The sequence below is a fragment of the Cavia porcellus genome, unplaced genomic scaffold, assembly GCF_034190915.1.
Source record: "Cavia porcellus strain 051 isolate PalLab524CR breed Dunkin Hartley unplaced genomic scaffold, mCavPor4.1 scaffold_31, whole genome shotgun sequence".
In the NCBI taxonomy this organism is placed as follows: Eukaryota; Metazoa; Chordata; class Mammalia; order Rodentia; family Caviidae; genus Cavia; species Cavia porcellus.
The window spans coordinates 36,809,531-36,834,144 of record NW_026947514.1 but is presented as its reverse complement, the minus strand read 5'-3'; the positions used below and the strand labels follow the sequence as shown (position 1 = coordinate 36,834,144).

The window sequence follows — 24,614 nt, the reverse complement described above, 5'->3', positions numbered from 1 at the left end:
AGGCTGGGCACACTGGCACACAACTGTAATCCCAGCACTTGGGAGGCTGGGGCAGGAGAATCACTGCAAGTTGGAGGCCAGCCTGTGTTACATAGTGAGTTCAAGGCCAGCTTGAACTACAAAGCAAGATGCTGTCTTAAAACACACACACACACACACACAAATACAACAGAGAATAATCATTTACAGATTTCATTAAGAGATTTTAAAAATTATATTAAAATGCCACAGACCTACGCTTAGTTTAAAACACACAAAGATACAAGTTACCTTATGAAAACTCTTCATACTGGCCTACTGTTAACCTCAATTACTACAAAAAATTGATACTTATCAAGGACCTGAGTTACAACATCAAGATTTGCCTATACAGTACTAATAAATTTTAATGGAATTACACATTTTTTAGATTATCTTTTCCCGTAATTAATATGTACTTTCAGTTTTCAGTGAAAGCTTTTCCAATACTATTTTAAAAGATATTAATGAATTACCATATATTACCATATAATATCCTTATTCAACTTCCTATCCCTATCTACTATTCAGATCTTCATCAAAGAAATGAAAATGCTACCTCCTTATTGTCCGTTATTTTTTCATGTGAAAAAAAAATATTTAAGGGAACTTTCAATGAAGCTGAAATTGGCAAAGTTTTATTTCATTAGCCTTCTTGCTTGAAGGCTGAAGAATAAAAGTGATAATTATACTATAAATGAACAAGAATTCAAGCAATATTTATAGAGCATTTGCAAAAAATAGTTTTGTTGATTAAGTAGTACAAGTCTGCTTTTAACATATTCTAGAATTTACAGATTGGAATTCTGAAGTTAATAGGCTTAGCTATGGAACAGGTTTTTTTTTATATTGTGGTTTTTATCAATGATACCAACAGAAGTTAACACAATGTTACTATATAAATCCTACAACACCCCTGTGACATAGGCAATGCTTTATTCCCACTTTAAAGATGGGAAAATCACAAAAGTCGGAGCAAGAAGAAATAGTCTAATCAAGAAATTATGGTTTTGTTATAAGGTAGGCTATATGTTCTGCAATATGTAATAAGGACAAATACTCAAACACTATTTTTCTCAAAAAAAAAAAAAACCATCTGGAAAGAAGGGATACTTTAATGCTCATCCAAGGGGAAAGTGTCGGCCTGCTACACTGATCAAAGTGCATGTGTCATCTTCAGTTTTAAGCTGGGTAATCGCTATACAAACCAGGTTATATAGTGTTATTAGGATACTGTGAGTAGAGATAACTGCATTTTGCAGAAGATACAGTCAAAACTAAAGGTCTTACCTGGAAGAAGTTCTTAAATTCAAAGTAGATTTTTTTTTTCTTTTAGTGAGGAATCTTGTCTTTAAAAAAAATACAGTAAAATTTAGGGCACAATATTAGGCTTATGACAATCTCTTTTTAAAATACTTGCAAAATGAATGAAGAAAAAAAACACGACCTCTTTGGCTCTCTGGAACTCAGTTTTTGGAATATTTTTTTCTATAAAATGAAGCTGATGTTGTTCTACTTCCTAAAACATATTATGAGAACCAAAAAAGAGCATTTTCTTTTTTTGTTTGTTTGCTTGGGGTTTTTTGGTAGTGCATGGAATGCAGGTGGCCTCACACATCCAGCTCCTGGCCTCAAATTTGCAAACCTCCTGTCTCTGCGTCCCGTAAGAGCTATAATTACAGGTGTGCGCCATCACACACAGCTGATTTGAGTTCTTATTAAAAGAAACTAGATCCAAAACCAAGCAGACACTGCTTTAATCCCAGAACTAAGAAGGTTATGATCTGATCCCAGTTCTTGGGAGGTAGGAGGATCACCATGACTTCTAGGCCAGCATGAGCTACACAGTAAGTTCCAGATTAGTCTGGACTATATATTGAGACCTTGTCTCAAAAACAAACAAACAACAACAACAAAAACAAAAAGAGAAAAAAATCCAGTTATCCAGTTAATTACTGTCAGTTACTGATAGAGGTCTATTTTGACTTTAAACAGGTGTTGGCTAGCACAGTCAATCAGCTATAAGCAATTTCTCCTGATTTCTCCAGACTGCTTGAACTGCTGCTTTAGCCTATTAGCTCTAACACCTCTGCTTCTGTCCTACAGCCACACAAGTCCCAGGTCAAAGACAAAGAACCAGGCAAGGAAGGAAGAAGATGGATTCAAAAACCTAGAAAAACTGCCTGACATACCTGTAATCCCAGCACTCAGGAAGGCTGAGGCAGGAGGATCACAAGGTTAAGCCTGGCTTGGACAACTTTGCAAGAGCCTGTTTTGAAATTAAAAAATGGACTGAGGATGTAGCTCAGTGCAAAGGCCCTGGATTCAATCCCCAGTACCTTCACATACACAGACATACTGGAAAAATTACCTCAGTGAGAACAACACATCTTTAAAAACTCTAAGGAATACACCACAAATAGTCATAAAATCAGAATTAATATTCACGTTCTTATGATTTGAAAGCTTTGAAGGCAGTATGAGTTTGTGAATTGCTTAAGTAGATTAGTTTTACTTGGCATAAAGACACTCTGTCTATATCCCCAGGTCCACTTAAGTGAATTAGTGAAAAAAAAAATTTAAGTTAGATAAAATTCTGATCCCAAATGGTGATGACTGGTTTGGGTCACTCCCAGGATAACTGTTTTTATCAGTAGATATACTGGCTCTCAGTTTTGATCCCAGGCTTCACTCCTTGCTAAAGCAGAAACTGAGCTGCTTTAGACAATATCAAGAAGCTTTCTGGCCCTCTAGAAAACTTAACACACTAATTCCACCTCACTGCTTTTGTATTTTAGAGTTAGCTGATTATTTGATTTCCTTCCTGATGAACAAGGAGGTGGTTGTATGTCATGAAATGTCCTCAGAAATACTCAGCCAAAAGGAAGCTCAAATATTATTGATCTTAAATTCTAAGACCTACAAGTCAAATGATTAGATGTCCTCATCTGCAGCTGATGCAGGGCCAGGCATGACGGTGCCCCAGTACCCCGGCTTCTTAAGGCGGGGGTGAAAGGACTTCTTGAGGCTGGAAGTTCCAGGCCAGCCTGAGAAATACTGACCTGTCTTAAGTAGGAAAACAAAGCAGAAACTCTTAAATGTTCTTCAAATGCCTGTAAGGGTTGGAATTTAATAAGAAGCCTAAAAAAATAAAAAAGATGATGTCGTTTTGGTTTTTTGAGACAGGGCCTCGACATGCAGTCCAGGCTGGCCTCAAACTTATCACAGTCATCCTGCCTCAGCTGTCCTGAGGGCTGAGATTACAGGTGTGTGGATGAAGCCATTTTGGAGCCTCTCTTTTCTTTTCTTTTTTTTTCTTTTTAATTATCCTTGACTACTGGTATCCCAAATTTGAATATTTCAAAAGCAGTTCAGATCTATTCTTTCTGATGAAGTTTGAACAGCTATTTCTCAGGTAGAAAGAAGAGGAGAATCTCACTTATCAACTTTTTCTTGGGTTTTAGCTTTGTATTTGTCCCCATTATAAACAGGAATGAAGTTCATTCACAGTGGATGCTAAGCATAATCCCAGAACACTAGGTGGATTTCCTCCACTGGTTTTATGAACTAGAAGAAATGAAAAGTATGCCACTAAAAAATTATTTTCAAATAAGTTTTAGAAAATTAACATCAACATAGGAAATCTCATCAACTAGGAAATCTCATAATGAGGGCATAAAAAATGATTTGTAGGGGCTGGGGGTTTAGCTCAGCGGCATAAGTGCCTGCCTTGAAAGCAGGCAGTCGTGAGTTCGATCCCTGGTACCGATAAAAACGAAAAAGACCAAAAAAAAAAATTAAAAAAAAAAAAAAAGATTTGTATATTAATATTTTCCTCCTTAAACTCACCTTAACCTTTGGTCATAAAAATCTCAAACTGCTCTTAAGGTCTCTAAGGAAACACTTTGGATTTAGGTAAAAACCCTGGGGTCTTGGTTAACATAGATATCACTGAATCTGTGGCTTTATATGCTTTTCTAGGTGTATGTATCTTATTGTTTCTCTACAACTTTTTTTTTTCTCTTTGTTCTTCTAGACTCTTTTAACTGGAATATTTTTCTTAAAAATGAAGTATACTTAATGTTAAGTAAATGAACACCATTAAGTAGAAAGTTAAAATTACTAATGATTTGGTATAGCCATGTCTTAAAAGCTAATTTTTTAGTAATCCTAGCACTATAGGAGGCTGAGGCAGGAAGAAGAAGTTCAAGTCCCACCTGCTTTAAAATGAAAAAGTTAAAAGAGCTGGGGAAGGTAGCTTAGTGGTAAACTGCCCCAAGGTTCAATCTCCAGTAACACACACACACATGCACAGATCCAAACTGTTTATACCTGGTAATATAGTTACACATTAAAATAACTACTAACTTCCTATATGGCAGAAATACTTTTAAACAATCTTCGTAAGGACTGAATTCATATGAAACACAAGCCAAAAGTGGTAGTTTAGACTATTTTTTTTGTTAGTGCTGGGTCTGAACTAGGGCCTCATGCATGCTAGGCAAGCACTCTGCTTCTGAACTACATTACCTGCCTCTAGAATATTCATTTACTCCATATCCAATTTTATTTTACTGATTCTGCAACCTGGAAAAACTTAAGGGATTCTATAAGTATGTATCTACTCCAAAATTTCCAAATTTCTACTCTGAAATCTCTGGGCCAGGGCATTACCAAACCTGTGACTAAATTTATGAAAAGTTCACAGGGCTAACTGAAGGTTTTAATAGCCATTTATTAACTAACACATCTCACAGGAAGAAGACCTAATATACACAACCTTAAAACTGTGGAGAACTGGTAAGAAAAAAGTCAGTAACACTTGAGGAAAATAATTTATAAATAAAAAACGTCTTTTTTTTTTAGAATTAGTATAAAAACTCTGAAGCTGCTGCTGCTATTCAACTAGGATAGTGTCTACATTTTCTTGTGTGAGCTCTGACTCTAAGGCACAAGGCAAATCTAAGCGTTCTTGTGACAAGCGAGAAGTTTTCACTGGAATGTCAGCCCAGCTGTCACAATACGGCTGAAATCTCTGGGCCAGGGCATTACCAAACCTTTGACAGCGGCTGTATCTGTAAGATTTACCTTTGTGTGTATACATGTGTTCCAGCAACTGGCTCTTACGAAGAAATTTATGACCACAAATGGTACAAATGATTTTTCTTTTCCTTGAAAAGGAAAAGTTACAGTTTAATTCCACAGGTTCTGTGTCTTTGGAGATCAGAGACACCTGGCTGACTTGCAAAGCCTCTGTGGTTCTCCAGTTCGAGCGGTCAGGCTGCTGTTCATCCTCCTTGACAAGGAAGGAGTTAAGCTTGTGGCATTCGAGAGCCTCACTGTTTTCATGGAGTGGATGGACTTCGCCAAGGTCATTGCTTTCCAGGATGGAAGCAGGGACACCAAATGGGAGGGATCCAGACACATGGGTATGGAGATGTTGTCTTAAGTTACTATGGCAATCAAAACGTTCTCCACAGTAATGACACAAGTGTCTTTTGATACCGTTTTCTATAAAAGAGGGGTCTGTTGCCTCTGATGAGGGCAAGGGGTTGCTCTGGGACGTCACAGGTTCTGAGTCACACCTTTCCTGCTTGATGGACACTGTCGGCTCCTGGTGCTCCTCCAAGGCCTGGGCAGCGGGATGCGCCCTCTGCTGGTCCGCAGTGCCATCATCAAGCCCAATAGCAAGAGAAAGCTGCAACTGGGGGTGGTCACCCTGGATGGCTGCTCTGTTTCCACTGCTAGTGGAAGGCGTTCCTTTGACCTCCAGACTTTGTTTGACAGCTGTTTTTTGTGTTGTTGAGATCTGAATGCCATACAAATTTGAGGACTGCACAGTCTCTGGTGAAAACACTTGGTTCACTTCAGTTGCAATGTGAGAAAGGTAGTCAGCGTGAAGAAATCGAATCCCTTCCTCCAAACGACTGTGATCCACACTCTGCTTTGGCCCTTTCCCCGTGTACATGATATGCAGCAAATAGCTGAATATGTCAGGCTGGATGTCAGTTGGCTGTATTTTTATGCACTCACTGTTAAAAACAAAAACAGACCCACACAAAATGAGACACAATTTGGTTGCCCTTGTAGATATCATTGGAGCCCAAGCCTAAAAGCAATTTCTCCAGAAGTGGTTTAAATTTAGCAATTTGTCTTGACAAAACATGTAACAAAAGCTTCCACTTTTCTCTCATACCAGTCACAAGCCTTAACATTTTCAATCTACTACCTAATGTTAGTGCACACAGATATTCTGATTAGTTCAACATTGATTCCCAAACAATATGCATGCAGGTGCCAGGGGGTAGAAAAATAATAGCAAAAAACAGATAGCATGCCCTTAAGTCTACTGAGAAAAACCTGAACACACAAGTCTCTTACACCAATGTCCACTCCAGCATTATTCACAGTAGCCAGAAGTACAATCTAAGTGTCCACCAAAGATGAATGACTTATATATACAACAAAATATTACTCAGCTATTAAAAAAAGAGTAAAGCTCTCATACATGGTATAACAAGAATCAGGCAAGCATGAGGTTGTGAGTTCAATCCTCAGTACCAAAATAAATAAATAAATAAAATAAATTCATGTTACGGCTGGGGATTTAGCTCAGTGGCATAAGTGCCTGCCTGGCAAGCGCAAGGTTTTAAGTTCAATCCCCAGTACCAAAAAAAAGAAAAAAAAATTCATGTTATAACAAGGATAAACCCAGCAAACATGCTAGTAAAAATACCCAAAAGGACAAATATTATATGTACTATTTATAAGACATATCTACTAGAGGCAAATTCAGAGACAGAAATTAAGATTCAAGGTAGGAGAAATTAAGGAGGAGTGGGATATAATTGCTTAATGGGTACAGCTTCTGTTAGGGTGATGAAAAAGTTTTGGAAATAGTGATGGCTGTACAACATTATACTATAAATGTAACTACTGTCATTGAATTACATAGTTAAAACTGCAAACTTTCTTTGTAGTACTAAAAGTTGAACCCAAGGCCTTTATACTACGCTTATACCCTCACCCCCTTTATTTTGAAACTGGGCTCACTAATTTGCTCAGGCTGGGCCCAAACTTATGATCCTCCTGCCTCAGCTTCACAGAATACTGGGATTACAGGCATGTGTCATCACATCTAGTTAAAACTGCAAAAAAAAAAAAAAGCGTGTGTATGCATGTATATACATATACATATACATATATATATATATATATATTCCAAAATAAAAATATTTTTAAAATTTAAAAAACAGTCTAATAAGATTAGAAATATTTAAATTAGGGGCTGGGGATTTAGCTCAGCGGCATAAGTGCCTGCCTTGCAAGCAGGCAGTCGTGAGTTCAATCTCCAATACCGATAAAAAGGAAAAAGACAAAAGAAAAAGAAAGAAAGAAAGAAATATTTAAATTAAGACTTTACTTCAGTTTCCAAAGTATCTTTTTTTCTTTTATAGTGCTGAAGATCAAACCTAGATAGAACACATAGCATTCTACCACTAAGCTACATCCCCAGACCATACATATCTATTCTTCAAATCACAAATGAATGCAGGTAGAATTGTGAAAGGTTTTGAGACAGCCTCATCAGGAATGGTAGTCCATGCCTGTAATCCTAGCACTTAGGAGGCTGAGGCAGGAGGACAGTCGTGAGTGTGAAGCCAGCCTGGGCATGGTGAGTTCAAGGTCAGCCTCAACTACATAGCAAGATCTTGTTTCAAAAAACCAACTAATAGTAATAATTAATTAATTAATTAAAAGACCAACTCAAACTCAATTTTTGCATATGATTCTGGAATTCAGGTAACAAAAATAACAGTGTACGAAGATATCAAGAAACTTCTCTGCAATATTAGGATATAGACAACCTAAGGGAAATACTGATTATCAAAGAACAATGCTGTTAATCATGGACTTAACTTCCTGGAAGCACAGTTCACAATGTGTCAGAAAGCACTGAGTGTTGGACACTGTCTATGCCTTCTTTCCTTTAGCTTTGCTTGACTCCCCACATTTTCTCCTGCACTCTTTGCTCTGCCTATCTATACTCTTGACAGAATCTGTGGCAAGCTCTGTTAAATACTGGTTCAGAGTCCACTGACTCAGAGTTTTAAACTGCTCACACAGAGACATTACAGGTTGGCTGCCACCTCCTAGGTTTAGCACTGCTCCTGGTTAAGTGCATTAGGAGCAGAACCAACTCACAGCTCTCAGAGGAAACTGAGGAGGTGGCATTTCCAATCTTACAGAGACACTCTGAGAAGAAATCTATTGAGCTGACTGAGAACCTGTCCCACGCTTCAACTTCCTCACCCCATCGTGCAATATGCTCCAATTACTGTGATCTGCTCTGTGGTCTCATGTTCAATGCTTGGTCATAGCTTGACTCACATCTGTATGATGTTTTCATGCCATTCTTTCTCTGCCTCCAATGCACCTTCTTACATTCCTCTACAACATCTAAAAAATTCCTTCTGAATCTTCAAGACCCCAGCCTTCTTCTTATCCTGTTCCCACCTTCCCAAATAGCACTACTGAAATCCTGTTCTACCTTGTGCACACTTTGATGACAAACTATTATATTATTAACAACAGCAAAGCTCTGTTCTAAATATTTTAACAGTAATCCATTCAATCTTCTTAATACTCAAGGAGTGAGTACACTATTCTAGCATTTTATAGGCAAAGAAACTAAAGCAAGAGGTCAAATACATTGATTATTTGCTTCACATTCACTATCTTTATTGGATTATTAACTTCTTGAGGGCAGAGTATATAACTTGTCTGTTACTGGGGTCTAGCTCAGGGAATGGCACATAGGTACTTAATAAATATTTGAAAATGAAATAAAAATATATAACTGCAGTTGGCACGCTTATAATCCCAGCACTGGGGAGGCTGAGGCAAGAGGATCGTTGCAAGTTCAAGACCAGCGTGGGGTACAAAGTGAGCACAAGGCCAGCCTGAACTGCAGAGCGAGACCCTGTTTCAAAAAACACAAAACAAAACAAACAAAAGTGCAGTTGAATTTGTACTTCATGTAAGGTACCTTAAAAAAGTGTTCTGTCACTTTTAACCTAGAATGGACTAAAATTATTCTTTATCCACATCTTACAACATGAATCACTAAATTCATCTGTCACCTAAAAAAAAATTTTTTTTTTTTGGTACAACTAATCGAACTCAGGAGCTTGCCAGGTAAGCTCCGTGCCCCTAAGCTATATCCCCCCTGCCCGCTGTTACCTAAATTTAAAAATGCAAAGAACTCTTTGAAAAGGTATTTAAAACAAACGACCTTTCAATTGTAATATGGAATATGTGGTGGGTACAACTGACATTGAAAACTTGCTATGAAAGTACTATAGAAAAAAAAAAAACTTTGTGATTAAGAGCACAGACATTTGATTTTAGACAGATCTCAACTTCATCTGTCTATAAAACCAGTATGGGCAAGTTACTTAACCATTCACCCTCAGTTTCTATTAATATAGGAGCAACACAGGAATTTACATTATAGGCTTTAGCGCCTAGAGATAGAATAAATCTCCAATGAATTTTACTCAATTATTTTTATCTTCTGCTATAGATCCTATATATTAGGTTTAATTATTGATATACAAAACTTATTATAATTGTTTTTATTCTTAGGGTAATTCCATAATAAAGACACCACGAACTATCACACATACACATACATGAAGTATTAAAACTTCTTTTGATTTACAAAAATACACTCTTACCTTGTTTGGTGAATAAATATCATCTTGAAATAGTTAGAAAAAGCAGCAAGTACTGCTCTATGGGCTTTGAAGTAAACATCTCCAATAGCAACTGTACAATCACACAGAAAACCGAATTCTCGCTGCATGTTTAGCTGCTGTAAAAGGACAAGGCTGTGACCAGCAGTATCCATTGTGGCCCTAAGAAAAAAAACAATATAAATATATGTATACATGTGTGTGTGTATATATACATATATATTAGAAAATTATTTACAGCTCACATGAATCTACAGAGTAACAAGGAGACACCTTTTTTATTTTTTTATTTTTTTTGAGACAAGGTCTTACTATGCAGTTCAGGCTGGTGTTGAACTCACTTTGTAGCCCAGGCTGGCCTCGAACTCAAGAGTGATCCTCCTGCCTCAGCCTCCTGAGTGCTGGGATTATAGGCGTGCACCACCACGCCTGGCAAGAGACCCAAATTTAAATGAAATTATTCATCAATCTTCAATATTATTAACTTCACCTGAAACCTAACTCACATTTAATCTCTCCAGTATGACAAGTGATATCTCTGCTGAACAGTAAAATATGGCCCTTTCCCAAGTGGTAAGAAAGTAGTTTGGTATGACATGAGCAAAAGAAAGCTCTGTCCTTTTGCTTCTGATGCTGTTTCCTCTTGGAAAAATCCAAATGAGTTAAAGATCTCTGCCTTGGAGTTACACAAAATAATTAATGTAAAAATTATGTTGTAATGGAAACTGGTAGTCAAATGTTAGCTTTGAATGTGACTAACGTAACAAGGTGTCCTGTCTGGGCTAGAGCTTTTAGTGCCCTTCAAGGTCCTCTGGTGCTCAGAGAACAACTGGCCTTCCAAACACCATAAAATGTTTGTGGAGACTTATCAGTCACAGAAAGGTCAGAGGAGCCCTTAAAATAAATGCTCGGCAACATCCCCTGACTTAAACGGTGCCCAGAAGCCCCATGAGAAACAACCGAACACCTTACTCAAGTCACCTGGACTCAGACACTTCCACGTATTTAGCTTCCCTAAGGTAAGAGAAAGGTGGGATGGGAAGACCCTGTAAGAGGAACAATATGCAGAAGCGTTCTAGTCGAGAGGCCTAATCTGAACAGAAAGAACATTCGAGTCTAGCGTAATGCCAGATGGGAAGCTGTACTTTCACCACCTGCTCCTCCTCAGCTGTGTTCAGAGCCCCACTGCTTTACAAAGAAGGCAGCTGTGGTATAAAGTGTATTACTCAGGGCTGCAAAAACATCCTTGGAAAGCGTGTATCCGAAAGAGATGACGTTTTCTCACTAGCCACACAGACCAAGGGCTGAAGAGATCAGTGGTGGAGAGGTGGTTACTGGTAATACAATAAAAATACTTAACATTTTACTTCATTAGTCACTTTCATTCTTTTTTCTTCTTTGTAGTATCTACTTGGGATTGAACTCAGGGGCTAAGCAAGGCCCGTGCCAACTGAGCTACATCCTCAGTTTTTGTTTTATTTTGAGACAGGTTCTAGTTAAGTTGCCCAGGTTGGCCTTGAACGTGCAATTCTCTTGCCTCACACTCCAGAAGAGCTGGAATTACAAGCCACTGTGAGCCACTCAGTCCAGCTTCATTTTAATTTTTAATACGACGCTACAAGAAAGAATACAAATGAAAGCGCTTACTCAACAGAGTGTTAGGCAATTTACCCAAGGTTATTAGGTTGGTATATAGAACAGGATTTAAACCCAAGCTCTGAAGCCGAAATTTCTTTCCTCCCACCTCTCAGGGGGAACATGACCCACAAGGTGAAGGAGCCAGGGCAGCAGAAAGGTTACAAAGAAAGACAATTCAGCGAAGACTCCAGAATATTTACTAAAAGGAATCAGAGAGAAACGTCAGTTTCCTGTTGGCTAAGCAAAGTGATACAGCAAAACCAGTGCATATGCTTATTAACAAAATTTAGATTATAACTGGAAAAGATAATAGTAAATATTAATGGTGAAAAGGAGACTCGAGAGCTGGGGAAACAGCTGAGTGGTACAGTGCTCACCTGGGATATGTGAAGTCCTCAGTTTAGTTCTCAGTGCCATCCCCCCAAAAAAACCCAAAATTATTTTTATTAAAATTACATATTTAATGTATACTATGGAGTAATTTCTAACACATATTAAGTAAAAAAGGTACAGTCAGGGGACTGGGGATTTAGCTTAGCGGCATAAGTGCCTGCCTTGAAAGCACACAGTCGTGAGTTCGATCCCCACTACCCACTCCCCCCACCCCCCCGCAAAAAAGGCACAGTCTAAAACCATATAAATAATACCATTTACTATACAAAAGGAATGACATGTTTATTTTATTTTTAAAGATAGATATTACTGCTTATGTATATATCTCTGGAAGTGTTCAAAGAAATCAAGAAAATGCTGTTTTGGGGGAGGCAACTAAGGAGCAGGGGATCAAGAGCAAGTAGGAATCTATACTATTTGACCTTATAAATTTCTTTCAGATAAGCAAATAGGTAGAGAGAACAATGAGAAATACCCATCTATCCATTACTCAACATAGAAACAGGTGTTACGCACGTGGTAGATACACTTTGGCATCTCTCCCTCATTCTACCCCCATCTACTTGCCTCCAAAGATTATCACTAACTGGATTTGGCATTTGTGACTCATTCATACCCTGTCACATTTTTACTGTTTAAGTACAAGGTAAATACTGTTTGGTAAGCTGCACATTTTTATATAAATAATACTGTACTTGAAGAAGCCAGCAACTTGATTCTTTTAACTATAAATTCATGCACTACTTCTAAATCCTACATATTAAAACTTATGTACATGTCCCATTTCTATCATAATAAAAATTTAAAAGACACTTTTTCTCTTGTCTCTTTGAGACAGGGTCTCATTATGTAGTTCAGGCTGGCCTTGAACTCACTTTGTAGCCCAGACTGTGGTCTTGAACTCAACGATCCTCCTGCCTCAGCCTACTGAGTGCTAGGATTATAGGGGTGCACCACTATGCTTGGCTAAAAATAAAAAAAAACTCTTAACTTTTACCATCTCACTTTTAAAAGATTTCAAGCATCAATGAAATAAAATGACAGAGGCTATAGAAACTTGACTATAAACACAAATCCAAATTGTGGATACCGCTCCAAAGGTTAACCAAAATTCACTACTTGAATTTATTACATTTCCTTGCTTTTAAAACACAGGAAGACTTTTAAAAATAAAAGAACTCTACACTGGAAATTTCAATATATGAAAAACATTTCTTAAAGTCAATGAAATGGCTCAAACCAGCTTTACAAATGGCTTCAAAAATGTTTTTTCATCATTTTTTTCTACATATATTGTGCATTGGTATCACGAACTACTGAACCATATGGAAATGAAAAACAGCACACTAAAAAGCCACATGTACAAAAATCCTGTGGTTAAGAGTCTAGTAGCTAAACACTTCACTTATTCCACACTCTTGAAGAGAACTTTAATAAAGAAAAAATATTTGAAAGTATACACTGTTGTCAAAAGAAATCTCCAGCATAGTGAAAAGAAAACCCACAAACTGGGAAAAGATTTTAGTGAACTCTCTCTCAGACAAGGGACTCTTGTCTAAAACATATAAAGAATTTAAAAAAACTCAGACCCCCAAAATTCAAAGATCCAATCCAAAAATAGGCATCTGAGATGAATACACACTTCTCAGATGAAGAAATACAAATGGCAAATACATGAAAAAATGTTCATCATCATTTGTCATAGAGAAATGCAAATTAAAACCACACTGAGATTCCATCTCACTCCTGAAAGAATGGCCAGGATCAAGAAAACCAACAACAACAAGTGCTGGAGAGGCTGTGGGGAAAAAGGAACTCTCCTACACTGTTGGTGGGAGTGTAGACTGGTGCAGCCTTTGTGGAGGTCAGTCTGGAAATTTCTCAAAAAGCTGGGATTGGAAGTCCCATTTGTTCCAGCTATGCCACTTCTAGGCATATTCCCAGAAGAACCAAAAGCATCATACCACAGTGATATATGTGCACCTATGTTTATAGCAGCACAATTTCCAATCGCCAGATCTTGAAAACAACCCAAGTGTCCATCAACTGAGGGATGGATAAAAAAGTTGTGGTATTTCTATACAATGGACTATTACTCAGCTATAAAGAAGGATCACATTGAGATATTTATCAATAAATGGGCACAGCTTGAGACCATACTCATAAGTGAAATAAATCAATCTCGCATGTGTGAATACCAAATAGTTTCCCTAATGTAAGTAATGATTCAAATATATAAAAGTATGTGGTAATCATGATTCCCCATTATATGGCCTTGAAGCCTTATAAAGTTTTCACTTATTAATTGGAATGGCTTTATTCTGGGCTGCTTGATATTACTACCTGTGATGAAATGAACAGTTATTTTGAAGAAAATAAGTCATCATAATAATTAGTGCTGATTTACTATCATCTTGTTTTGAAGCCCCACCAAACTATAGCTCTTCTGTCTCCATTGGTTTCATCAGGATGTATCTTGCTGGATTTTATTATATGTGATAATATAAACAAAAATTGTTATAGGCAAAGAGATAATATAGAAACCATTGTTCGTTTTCTATTAGCTGGTTCTAAATACTCTACAATGCTTTCATTCACTTGAATGGTTTTACACTGACTTGATATATTTGAAGCTATAGTATACAAAATTATATTCAAATATTTAAAGGAAAAAGACACTATGGTAACTACTATTAAGTCGGGTTATTTGGTGGTGAAGCACTAGGTTGCTGAAACTGTCATGCTTTGACCTGTATTGTTATGTTGTTATGTCCTCTTTTATCTCAATCTCTCCCTTATTCATTAAAAAAATTATTTAGTTAATTTTTATGATTTTTTAAATTAAGGGGAAAAATAAAAAAATTAGCAGGATATATTATAGTAACTTTTTTGATTTCCTATTAACTTGATTTGATGTCCTATAATACTCCCACTATCTTGTTTTGACCGATTAGACTGTGTTCCGTTCTGTATGATAGTATCAAGTTTGAGGGTATAGCCAACTACTTTGAAGGCAGTAAGATTCACTATGATGCCCATTCTGGTTTGACTATTATCTTCTTTGGAAGTCCTGTAATGTTTACAAGGTTTAGGTTTTATTGGTCTTGTTCTCTACTGTTTTGTTCAACTTTATAATACCTAATGAGATAGACAATTCTTTTTAAGGAAGCAAGAGCATTATGGTAACCATTGTTGATAACCTTGTACTCTGTTTTACATCATGTGCTATGTCTATCCTTGGTTTTGACTGACAACTTTGTTTTGCCATATTTGACTTTATTCTCTTCCAAAAAAAAAAAGTAATAAGAACTAAGGAGTAATAAAACCCAAAATGTGTAAATTGTGTTGTAAAAAAGAGAGGAAAAAAAAGTGCTCTAAAGGATACAACTGCAAGTGTGTTTAGGGGTGTTAAATAGATGACCATATTAATGTTTTTGGTTGGATCATGGAACACAACTGTTTGCGGTCTTGCTGTTTGAATGTCCACTTTGTATGCTTTGATACTGTGACTTGAGCAACTATCTCTAAGATGATAAGGTATAATCTATTAACTGGTGATTTCTTACTGTGATTTTTCTTTTTTTTTTTTTTTGTAGTTCTGTATCACTTGTACCCTTACCCCACTTTGTTTTGTTTTGTTTTTTCTCTTTTTCCTTTTAAATAAAATTTAAAAAAAAAAGAAAAGAAAGTATGCACTGTACATAGCCTGCAGACAGGAAAAAAAAAATGACACTGCTCCTAAAATCAAAAGGATTACAGTTTAGTGGAGAGATAAAATATAAAGTAATAATTACGATATGAGTTAAAAGTGCCAGAGACCATGCTCTGAGGAAGAAATAAATAAAGGCAACCCAAAGGAAAAATAAAGCATTTGGTTTGGAGGAGGTTTTTTGCTTTTTTTTTTTCCTCTTGAGACAGGGTCTCACTAGAGTCACACAGCTGGCCTTGAATTCACTATATAACACAGGCTGGCTTCAAACTCACAATGATTCTCTTGCCTCAGTGTCCCAAATGCTACGATTCTAGGTATGCACCATCATGCCCAGCAAAATAAGGTATTTGAGTTGGTCTTACATAAACAACCAAACAACAATAAAAACGAATGATAATTATTGGGAGTGGTGGTGGTTTGTTTCTTTGTTTGTTTTGGTGGTTGTGCTGGAGATTAAATTCAGGAACTCATGCATGCTAGGCAGGCACAGTACTATCTAGCTATACTGCCAGTCCAGGGGATGTATATACAATTTACCTAACAGAAGAATTCAGTCTGGCATAGAAAAAAATGAAGGTCTAGAACAAGAAAAAAAATCCAGAGATGGGGTTAGCTCACAAAGGATACTGAATTTAAGACTAAAAGGTACTCTAGTTGTGTTTGAAATGAGCTATGAGTCTGGTGTGGTGGCATATATCTACAATCCCAGTACTCCGGAAGGCTGAGGTAGGATTCCAAGAATGAGGCCAACGTGGGCAACGCGGTGACTTCCCAAAACCCTGTCTCAAAAAATAAAAAAGGCGGGGCATGTGGCTTAGTGCAAAGGCCTTGGGTTCAATTTCCATTGCTGAAAAAGACAAAACAAAAAAACCACCAGAAATGAGCTATGTAAGACGTTAGAAAAAGAACAGCATGATCAGTTAATCTGTGGAAGAGGGCCAGGGATTTAGCTCAGCAGTATAAGCACCTGCCTGGCAAGCACTAGATTATGAGTTCGATCCCCAGTACCACGAAGAAAAAAAAAAAAGGTCTGTGGAAGAGAGCACAGCACAGTAATCAAGGCTTAAACTCTAGACTGCAACAGTTTCAAGATTCTGGCTCTGCCACTTACTAGCTCTGTGATCTTGACAACACATTCAACTCTCTGTTTTACTTCTCAGTTTTACTTCTGTAGATAATAATAGAATAACTCAAAAGTTTTGTATTAACTTAAATGATGTACACACACACATATTAACTTAGAAATAGTGGAGTCCATAGTAAGTGTTCAATAAATACTGGAGGCTTGAAGATATACTAGTTATTATTACCATCATCAGGCCTTTACTCTAGTGGCAACATGTAAAAGAGATCCAGAGAAAGAGAATGACAGGAGCCTACTATAATTGCCAGCTAATGGCGTGAGAATGAAGGAAGAAATACAAGTGATTCACTAGACACGGAACTGACTGCCTCAGCAGCAAACACGGTCAGATGTATAGAACAAGTCGACGATGGGCTCAGAATTCCACCCTAGGGTAACTCTAAGAATTCATTCATTGTTTCAGACCATATCTGCAGAGTAATTGCTATGTTTTAGGTCTTGATATAAACGCAGGGTCCCAAAATCCCAAAGCTGAAGCATAAAAACTGGTTTGTTAAGAGACGTTTTGTTTTGGATACACTGAGCTCCAAGTGTTTATGCTAGAACATGCAAGTAAAACTGTTTGGTAACCAGTGGAGAAAAAATTCAAGACTGAGCTCCAGAGAGACTGAGCCTAGAGAAGAGAGGAAGTCCTCTGAAATGAAGCTGAAGTCTACTAGCTACACCTGGAGCAACACAGTTGAATGAAATTAGAGAAAAAATTAAAACTAAGCAAGACCGGGCAAGGTGGTGCACACCTGTAATTCCAGCACTTTGGAGGCTGAGGCAAGAGAAGTGCCATGAGTTCGAGGCCGTCCTGGATACAAAGTAAGTTCAAGGCCAGCCTGAATCATATAGTGAAACCCTGCCTCAAAAAGACCAAAAAATAAAAAAAAACTAAGCATGAACCCTTGGAAAAGACACAAAAAAAGAGAAATTATAAAACATACTGTCACTGAGGGAAGACAAGAGAGGTAAAGAAAAGGCAAGAACCCTAGTGCCAAATCCTCAAAAGAAATGTGGGTGAGTCCCCTTATACCCACCTTTAAGTGTGATGATCAAGAGTCCCGGTGACCTCTGAGTTCAGGAAAGTAGCAAGGGTAAGTAATCCACTACATGGGGACAGCAGGAAGCAGAGGCTGTGAAGAGTGGGCAGAGAACAAAGGGCGCCGGGGCGGCTGCAGGTCAGAGGAGGCAGTCAGCTGTGCTGAACAGGGGCTCACACTGTCTCTCGGGGGTAGGAGAAACAGGATGGAGGGGAGGAGAGTACTTCTGAGTACCCCTCTGGAGGGCATTAATTTACAAGCTGTGATGTCAGTCTTTAAGTAAAGGAAAGGGGTAAGTGTAGGACTTGGAAGATACCTGGAATAACAGTTCTCATACACAGACTCTGAAATGAACTTCTGTATGTTTTCTCTGTTTCAGATTAGATAACTTCTAGTTTACCTTCAAGTTCACAGACTCATCTGTCATTTCAAATTAGTTAAATCATACAGTGCAATTTTAAAAAATCAGATATTGTATTTTCAAGTCTAAAATTTTCATTTCTTTTTTTCCTTTTTTTTTTTTAATTAGTACCAGGAATCAAACTCACGACCGCCTGCTTGCAAGGCAGACGCTTATGCCGCTGAGCTAAATCCCCAGCCCCTAAAATTTTCATTTCATCCCTTGTTTTGAAGTCTTATTGCTCTGATGGAATTTTCTATTTACTTACAACCTCATTTTCTACCCCTTTTTTTGTTGTTGTTCATCACTCAGAGCTTTCACACACTGAACTACATCCAGCTCTTTTTGTTTTCTTGAGACAGGCTCTCACTAAGTCACTAAGTTGCCCAGCTGGCCCTGAAATTGCAATCCTGCCTTGTACTGCTGTGATTATAGGCATCACCACTATACCCCGCTCACTTTACATCCTTGGGCATGGCTACAATACCTGTTTTAAAAGGTGCATGTAGGGCCAGGTGTGGTGGTACATGTCTGTAATCCTAGCACTCAGGAAGCTGAGGCAGAATACTGAGAGTTTGAGGTTAGTCGGGGCTACTTTAGCGAGTTCAAGTCCAACCTGAATTATAGATCAAGACCTTGTTTCAAACCCCATCACCAGCCCCTAAAAAAAGGGCATGTAATACATGCCCATAATCCCAGCATTCTGCTGAGGCAGGAAAGTTCAAACCCAGCCTGCTCAATTTATAATTTAGATCAAAAAGGCCTGGGCATATAGGTCAGTGCAAAGGCTCTGGATTCAATCCTCAGTACTAAGATAAAAGACCTGTTTTAAATCTTCTCTGCCAAGTCTAATATTTGGGTAATTGTGCGGTAAATCTCCATTGATCAGGGTGATGATGCCCCCCCACCTTTTTATGTCTAATCATTTTAGAGTATATCTCAACAAACTAATGAATCAGTGGACTCTAGGGTCCGTAATAGTTCTCCAAAAAGGTGATGTTGTTTTTGCAGATAATTAACTAGCCTGGACTTCAACTTCTATCTCTTAAATATTGGCAGTAACTGAAAGGTCTGCTCAGTTTTTGAGCCTTAGATGTGCTGTTAGGGGGCTGCTCTACACACATATACAGTTTAGGAGTTTGCAAGAGATTCAAGAAAATCTTATACACAGCATTTGGGGCTGTCACCCCAGCATCTGGGGTTGTTCTAGGGTTTCCGCTCTCACTTTCAAGCTGCATGGTCACCTGAGCTTTGGCTTCTTTCCTACAAGAGAACAAGATCACAAGTTTTTATCGCAGCTTGAACCCCATGGATCACCAACTGGAGCCTTCCTTCAGGCTAAAAGCCATAAAAATGAAAATGTATCCACTGCTATCCCCTTTTCAGTTATAGAGCACACCAAGCTTCTATTCACTCTTGACGACCATCTGATAATGTTTTAGACTTTTTCTTTCATAGTTATACTTTTTTTCTTTAAGTTTTTGAGACTAGACCTCACTATGTGGTCTAGACTGCCTTGAATTTACTACTTAGCTAGGCTGGCCTCAAACTCGTGGTGATCCTCCTGCCTCAGCCTCTCAAGTGCTAGGATTACAGACATGAGCCTCCATGCCTAGCCTAAATTTGTATCTTTTAATCTGCAGAACTGTCCCAATAGAAACTATTCAGCCTTTATTTTTTTGTTTTCATTCCACCACTGCATCCTTTTAGTGTATTAGAAATGAATTCTCACTATACACAGGTCAACAAAAAATTGCAACAAATTACAACATAACCTTTTTAAATTATAAAGTTAACATAATCTTCTGAAGTAACACCTCAACATAGATTAGGAGGTACAACATTATATTTTACAAGTTACTAGAAATCACTGGCCTTGTTCAAATAATACCAATTATAGGACTAGTTATATGATAGTAATTATTGATTGTTTACCATTTCTCTACATGACCTTAAATATAAGTTTCAGTTTTTTCACATGTGAAGTGAAAATAAAAAGACTATACTGGAAATAAGATCACCCAAGTATAAAATGTTTAGCAGTGTGAGGTGTACAGCAAACAGCTGTTACTCTTAATCAACCATTTCTTTTCTTTTTTTTTTTTTGGTACCGGGGATCAAACTCATGACCTCACACCTGCCAGGCAGGCACTTACGCCACGGAGCCGAATCCCCAGCTCCTTAATTGGCCATTTCTATGTACCATTCTAAAAAGTTTTGGTCTCAAAATCCAGCTACACTCTTAAAAAGTATTAAGGGATAGACACAAAGTATATTACATGCATATATGAAAGGGTCATAATGAAACTCATTATTTTATACTGTTAATGCTAATAATAATAAAAGTATTAAGAATTATAAAAAACATGTTTATGTAGATGTTTATATCATATAAATTTAAAATGCAAAACTTAAAACATCTATCTATATAATATATATTTTTTTTGTACCCAGGATTGAACTCACAATCTCCTGCTTGCCAGGAAGGCACTTATGCCTGCTGAGCTAAATCCTCAGCCCCTTGAACATATTTTTTAAACTGTATCTTCAAAAACAAGCCAGAGAGCGGCATTGTTTTTTATTCTGCAATCCTATTTATTTTTGCAGGATTGGGGGTTGAACTCAGGGCCTTTGCACCAAGTTACATTCCTCTTTTTATTTATTTTTTAAAAATTTTTTGTACCAGGGATGAAACTCATGACCTTGCCCTTGCCAGGGAGGCACTTATGCTGCTGAGCTAAATCCCCAGCTCCTTTTTTTATTTTGAGACAGGGTCTTGCTCAGTCACTAATTTGTGCAGGTGGTCTCAAATTTTCATGCTCTTGCCTCAGCCTCCCACGGTTCTGGGATTATAGGTGTGTACCACCCACCACACTGGGCTGATCTGAACCTGCTGATTTCATTTGCCATTCATTTTAATGAATGGCATTTTCAGATGACTGGAGATATGATATCTGATTACAGTAAATAGGGATAAGAATCACTGTTTATAGAACTTGTTTGATCCTGAAACAGCATTTGGGGTCTGTCACTCCAATATTGTTATCACTGACTACTGTAACGCCTTCTATGTAGACCTGTATTGATAATGGAGTTCCACCCAAACTAACCCAAACAGCCCTCGAAGTCCTTTTTACAGAGCTTCTCAGAAGACTCTGACATGAAGCCTCAGTTAAGAACCAGTGCCTTAGAACAGGAAACCAAGAAAATCCAAGAGAGCAATTCACACCCTAAAGTTACACTGATATTTAAGAGGTGTCAAAAAACTTACTTTGTAGGGTATACCACCTCTGGATTAGTTCAAATTAAAATGGAACGATGTTATGCTAGCATTTACAAAAAAACAATTTCACAAGAGGTATACTAAGTGTGGGAATTAAACGAACAAACATCAACAATAATTCTAACTGTAACTTTAAACTTTAAAAAAAAGGCCAAATTAAAACATAAAAGCAGGGGCTTGCTCAATGGCATAAGTGCCTGCCTCGAAAGTGCAGTTCGATTCCCAGGAGCCAAAAAACAAAAAACAGCGCTCCTAAACTAGTGGAGAGGTACAAATTATATTCTAACTTTTAAAGAAATATTTAGGAAAAACAATTTAGTTTCATATTCCATTACATTTCAGTCTCTAAAAATTCAGAAATTCCAAATCTGAAAATGCTTTCGGAGACAAACTCTGCCATAAATTCTAGATATCTATTTATGAAAATTTACAAAGAATATTAGAGAGAAGTAGAAGTGGTAGATGATACAGGAAGAGCAGTTATGCTCTAGAAACCTTTAACAAAACAGGGAAACATTAGTGTGGGGCCGCCTGCCAGCTGGCAGACACTGCCAGCCTTCTCCATCTCTTACCCCCATCTAACCAACACTGTGGGATGTCTGGTAAAACCAACAAGAATACTATCAACAATGAGTACAAATTGTTCATACATTTTTTTAAAAAATCTGAACCCTATTAAGGAAAGATCTTCTGAGGCCATTGAGAAAAATAAAAGATCGAATTTCTGCTAAAAAACAGAAGATACTTAAAGAATAGGCCAAAGTCTAAAAATAGCAATGCTGGTACAGATCTAGAATACAGTACACACAAGTGATTATAACTTCAATATGTAATGAGCCAGCACTAACTTTGTCAGGCAATTACAGTTCCACGAATGTACTATCCACATAGGCTAATGGAATCCTTTGCTTCTAGTGTCTACAGCTTTTAAGAAGCAATAAAGCATTCATGTATGACCGGTCTGTAACCAGGGAAGAAATGAATTTTAAAAATTTCAAAAATAACTAACAATACTTTGAACACTTTTTTCTGGGGAGGAGAAGATGACAGCTTCTGGCTAGCAAAGAGAAAGCAGAAGTGTAAGTAAAGGGGTCAGTTAATAATGCTGAAATTGACGTTGGCCTTTTCTCCTGACATTTTCCCTACACAGGTGCAAGTGGCAACACTTTCCCTTTTCCAGGAAGAATAATATTTTGGTTAATTCCACTGGTTAGTTATTACAATATGCAACTGTTTGAGGACTTGTGCTAAGTGACCTATGTGCATTATCTGTTAATCCTCCCTGTAACTAATGTATCTTTCATTTTTATTTTACATGAAAAAAAAATTTTAACTTGGGGCATAGTAACATTTGAAAAAGAAAACAAATGAACTGTTGAGGTTGGGTGCTTTCAGTTCTATAAACTAGCAAATCTATAGAGATCAAAAGGCAGGTCTGATGCCATACGCTGTGCTGGTGACTAAACTGAAGCAGTATTTTCTTCACCTTTCCCTCTTACAAGATTGAAGTTCATATGCTCTGGGGAATAAACAGGCAGGAAGGGGGCACAGGAAGTGGTGCAGAAGTACTTTATACTTTCTCAAGATAAGGACACCTGCACTACTTTTTTAAAACAAGGAGGGGGGTGGGAATCTGCAATAATATAAAACCCCTCTTTTCTGGTCCTGTTATTACCAAAATGGACAAGTTGGTCAAGTACCACCTACCGACTATAGCAAATAAATCACTTGGGTTCAGTGGTAGGGAGGGCATTATGCAAGATTTCCCAGCACAGCCTGGCCAGGATATTTCACAGCCAAGGCACTTGGGCCCCTCCTCCCCAGCTAGACAGCCTGGCTCCTTTGCATTCCCCTCAAGAGATAGGGTGGAAGCACATAGCTCCACTTTCTAAGGCAAAGAGGGCAGCTGAAAGTCCTAGTTGGCCTCTCTGGGCAACCACAGGCGCCAATAAATAGGCCACAGGCGATTCTCTCATCCCTTTCCCGGCTTGAAGTGGGAGCAAGATATAATGCAAAAGAGCACTGACTAGGCTCGGAAGATAAGTGATCTAGGCTTAAACTCCTCTGGAAATGACTACATCAGTGTAGTCAGGTAAATCTCTGAGTATTTCTACAGGCTTGTAACATGACAGTACTACCTTCCCTTTAGTAAAAATCCAAAATTCGTCCATGAAATTAGGTGATATATGTCCTATATTATAATAATTGGTCTGCTGAAGGCACTCAATAAACACCAACCATAACTGGGCAAAATCTACCTGCACTATATCCAAAAGACACTCGAATAGGATAGGTCTGCAGGGTCCCTTCTTGCTATCTTGCTGACCAGCCCTTGATGTTTTCCAGCCATTAGGACCAACTTATTTCATGTCTATCACGTTAATATTCTGATAACAGATTATCAGTTTACCCTTACTAAATGTGCAAACTGCTAAACAAACTTTGATGCCTTAAACTAAGCAGACAACCAATGCCACAATGTCTGTTACTCTCACAGACATAAGGCCAACATTTGAGGGGGGAGGGTGGAAAGAGGCATGGGTTTCTGGCTTCACTGTACATCACAGGCAGCCTGTCTCACTTAGAAACGCACTACCTCCACTATTTCAGAACCATCACACACTGGTAATCTCCTTTTTCAATAAGCTTGAGAACTCCACTGACTGAAGCCACAGTTCCAGTATGGTAGACTGCAATGACCAAGGTGTCCTCAGCCTTAAAGTCCAGCTATAGAGAAGAGCAGGACTTGATCAAGCATTTTGCTCTCTAGGCCTGGTATCTTCACCTGTAAAATTAAGTGAATTGGACTTTAGACAAGGCCACTCTCAGCTCTATGGTTTAAGATTCTAAGATGTATTTTACACACTTGTCAAAATCCTGTGAGAGAATGAACAGTTCTGCTGAAAGGACTCTCTCTCAAGAAAAACACCGTTTTAATCCCCTGGGAATGGGGTGGGGAAACAAAGGGCATTAATTTATAGAATAGGTTGGTTGCTGTCAGGTTCCAGGTATGGACTATGTGTTGCCTAGGCAACTAATAACCGCTAGATTTTTCCAAACGCTGAGTGGTAGAGAGATGGTGACAAGATGGGGCAGATTTCAACTAGAAAAACTGGACTTGCTTAGTAACATTTGAAAAAGAAAACAAATGAACTGTTGAGGTTGGGTGCTTTCAGCTCTATAAACTAGCTATCACAAGCTGGGAGGGAGACTGAACAGGCGACGGGGCGACGCCCTCGAATC

At 38.0% G+C, this 24,614-nt stretch overlaps 1 protein-coding gene across 11 annotated transcripts in view; it reads right to left on the bottom strand.

Moving 5' to 3' along the window:
* Nucleotides 1-4,733: 4,733 nt before the first annotated feature.
* Zbtb25 (zinc finger and BTB domain containing 25) overlaps nt 4,734-24,614 on the bottom strand; it is a 20,386-nt gene continuing 505 nt past the window's right edge. For 2 of the 11 annotated variants that reach the window (XM_063241284.1, XM_063241285.1), the window contains exons 2-4: nt 10,118-10,205; nt 9,759-9,938; nt 4,734-6,050 (exon numbers count right to left, since the gene is read on the bottom strand). In XM_063241284.1, the coding sequence (XP_063097354.1) occupies nt 4,916-6,050; nt 9,759-9,931 (1,308 nt within the window). In that variant the 5' untranslated portion in view covers nt 9,932-9,938; nt 10,118-10,205 and the 3' untranslated portion in view covers nt 4,734-4,915. Of the gene's footprint in view, nt 6,051-9,758; nt 9,939-10,088; nt 11,995-17,685; nt 24,609-24,614 lie in introns of those variants that run through there. The other 9 variants (XM_023566088.2, XM_023566087.2, XM_013155176.3 and 6 more) reach the window with 7 other exon arrangements.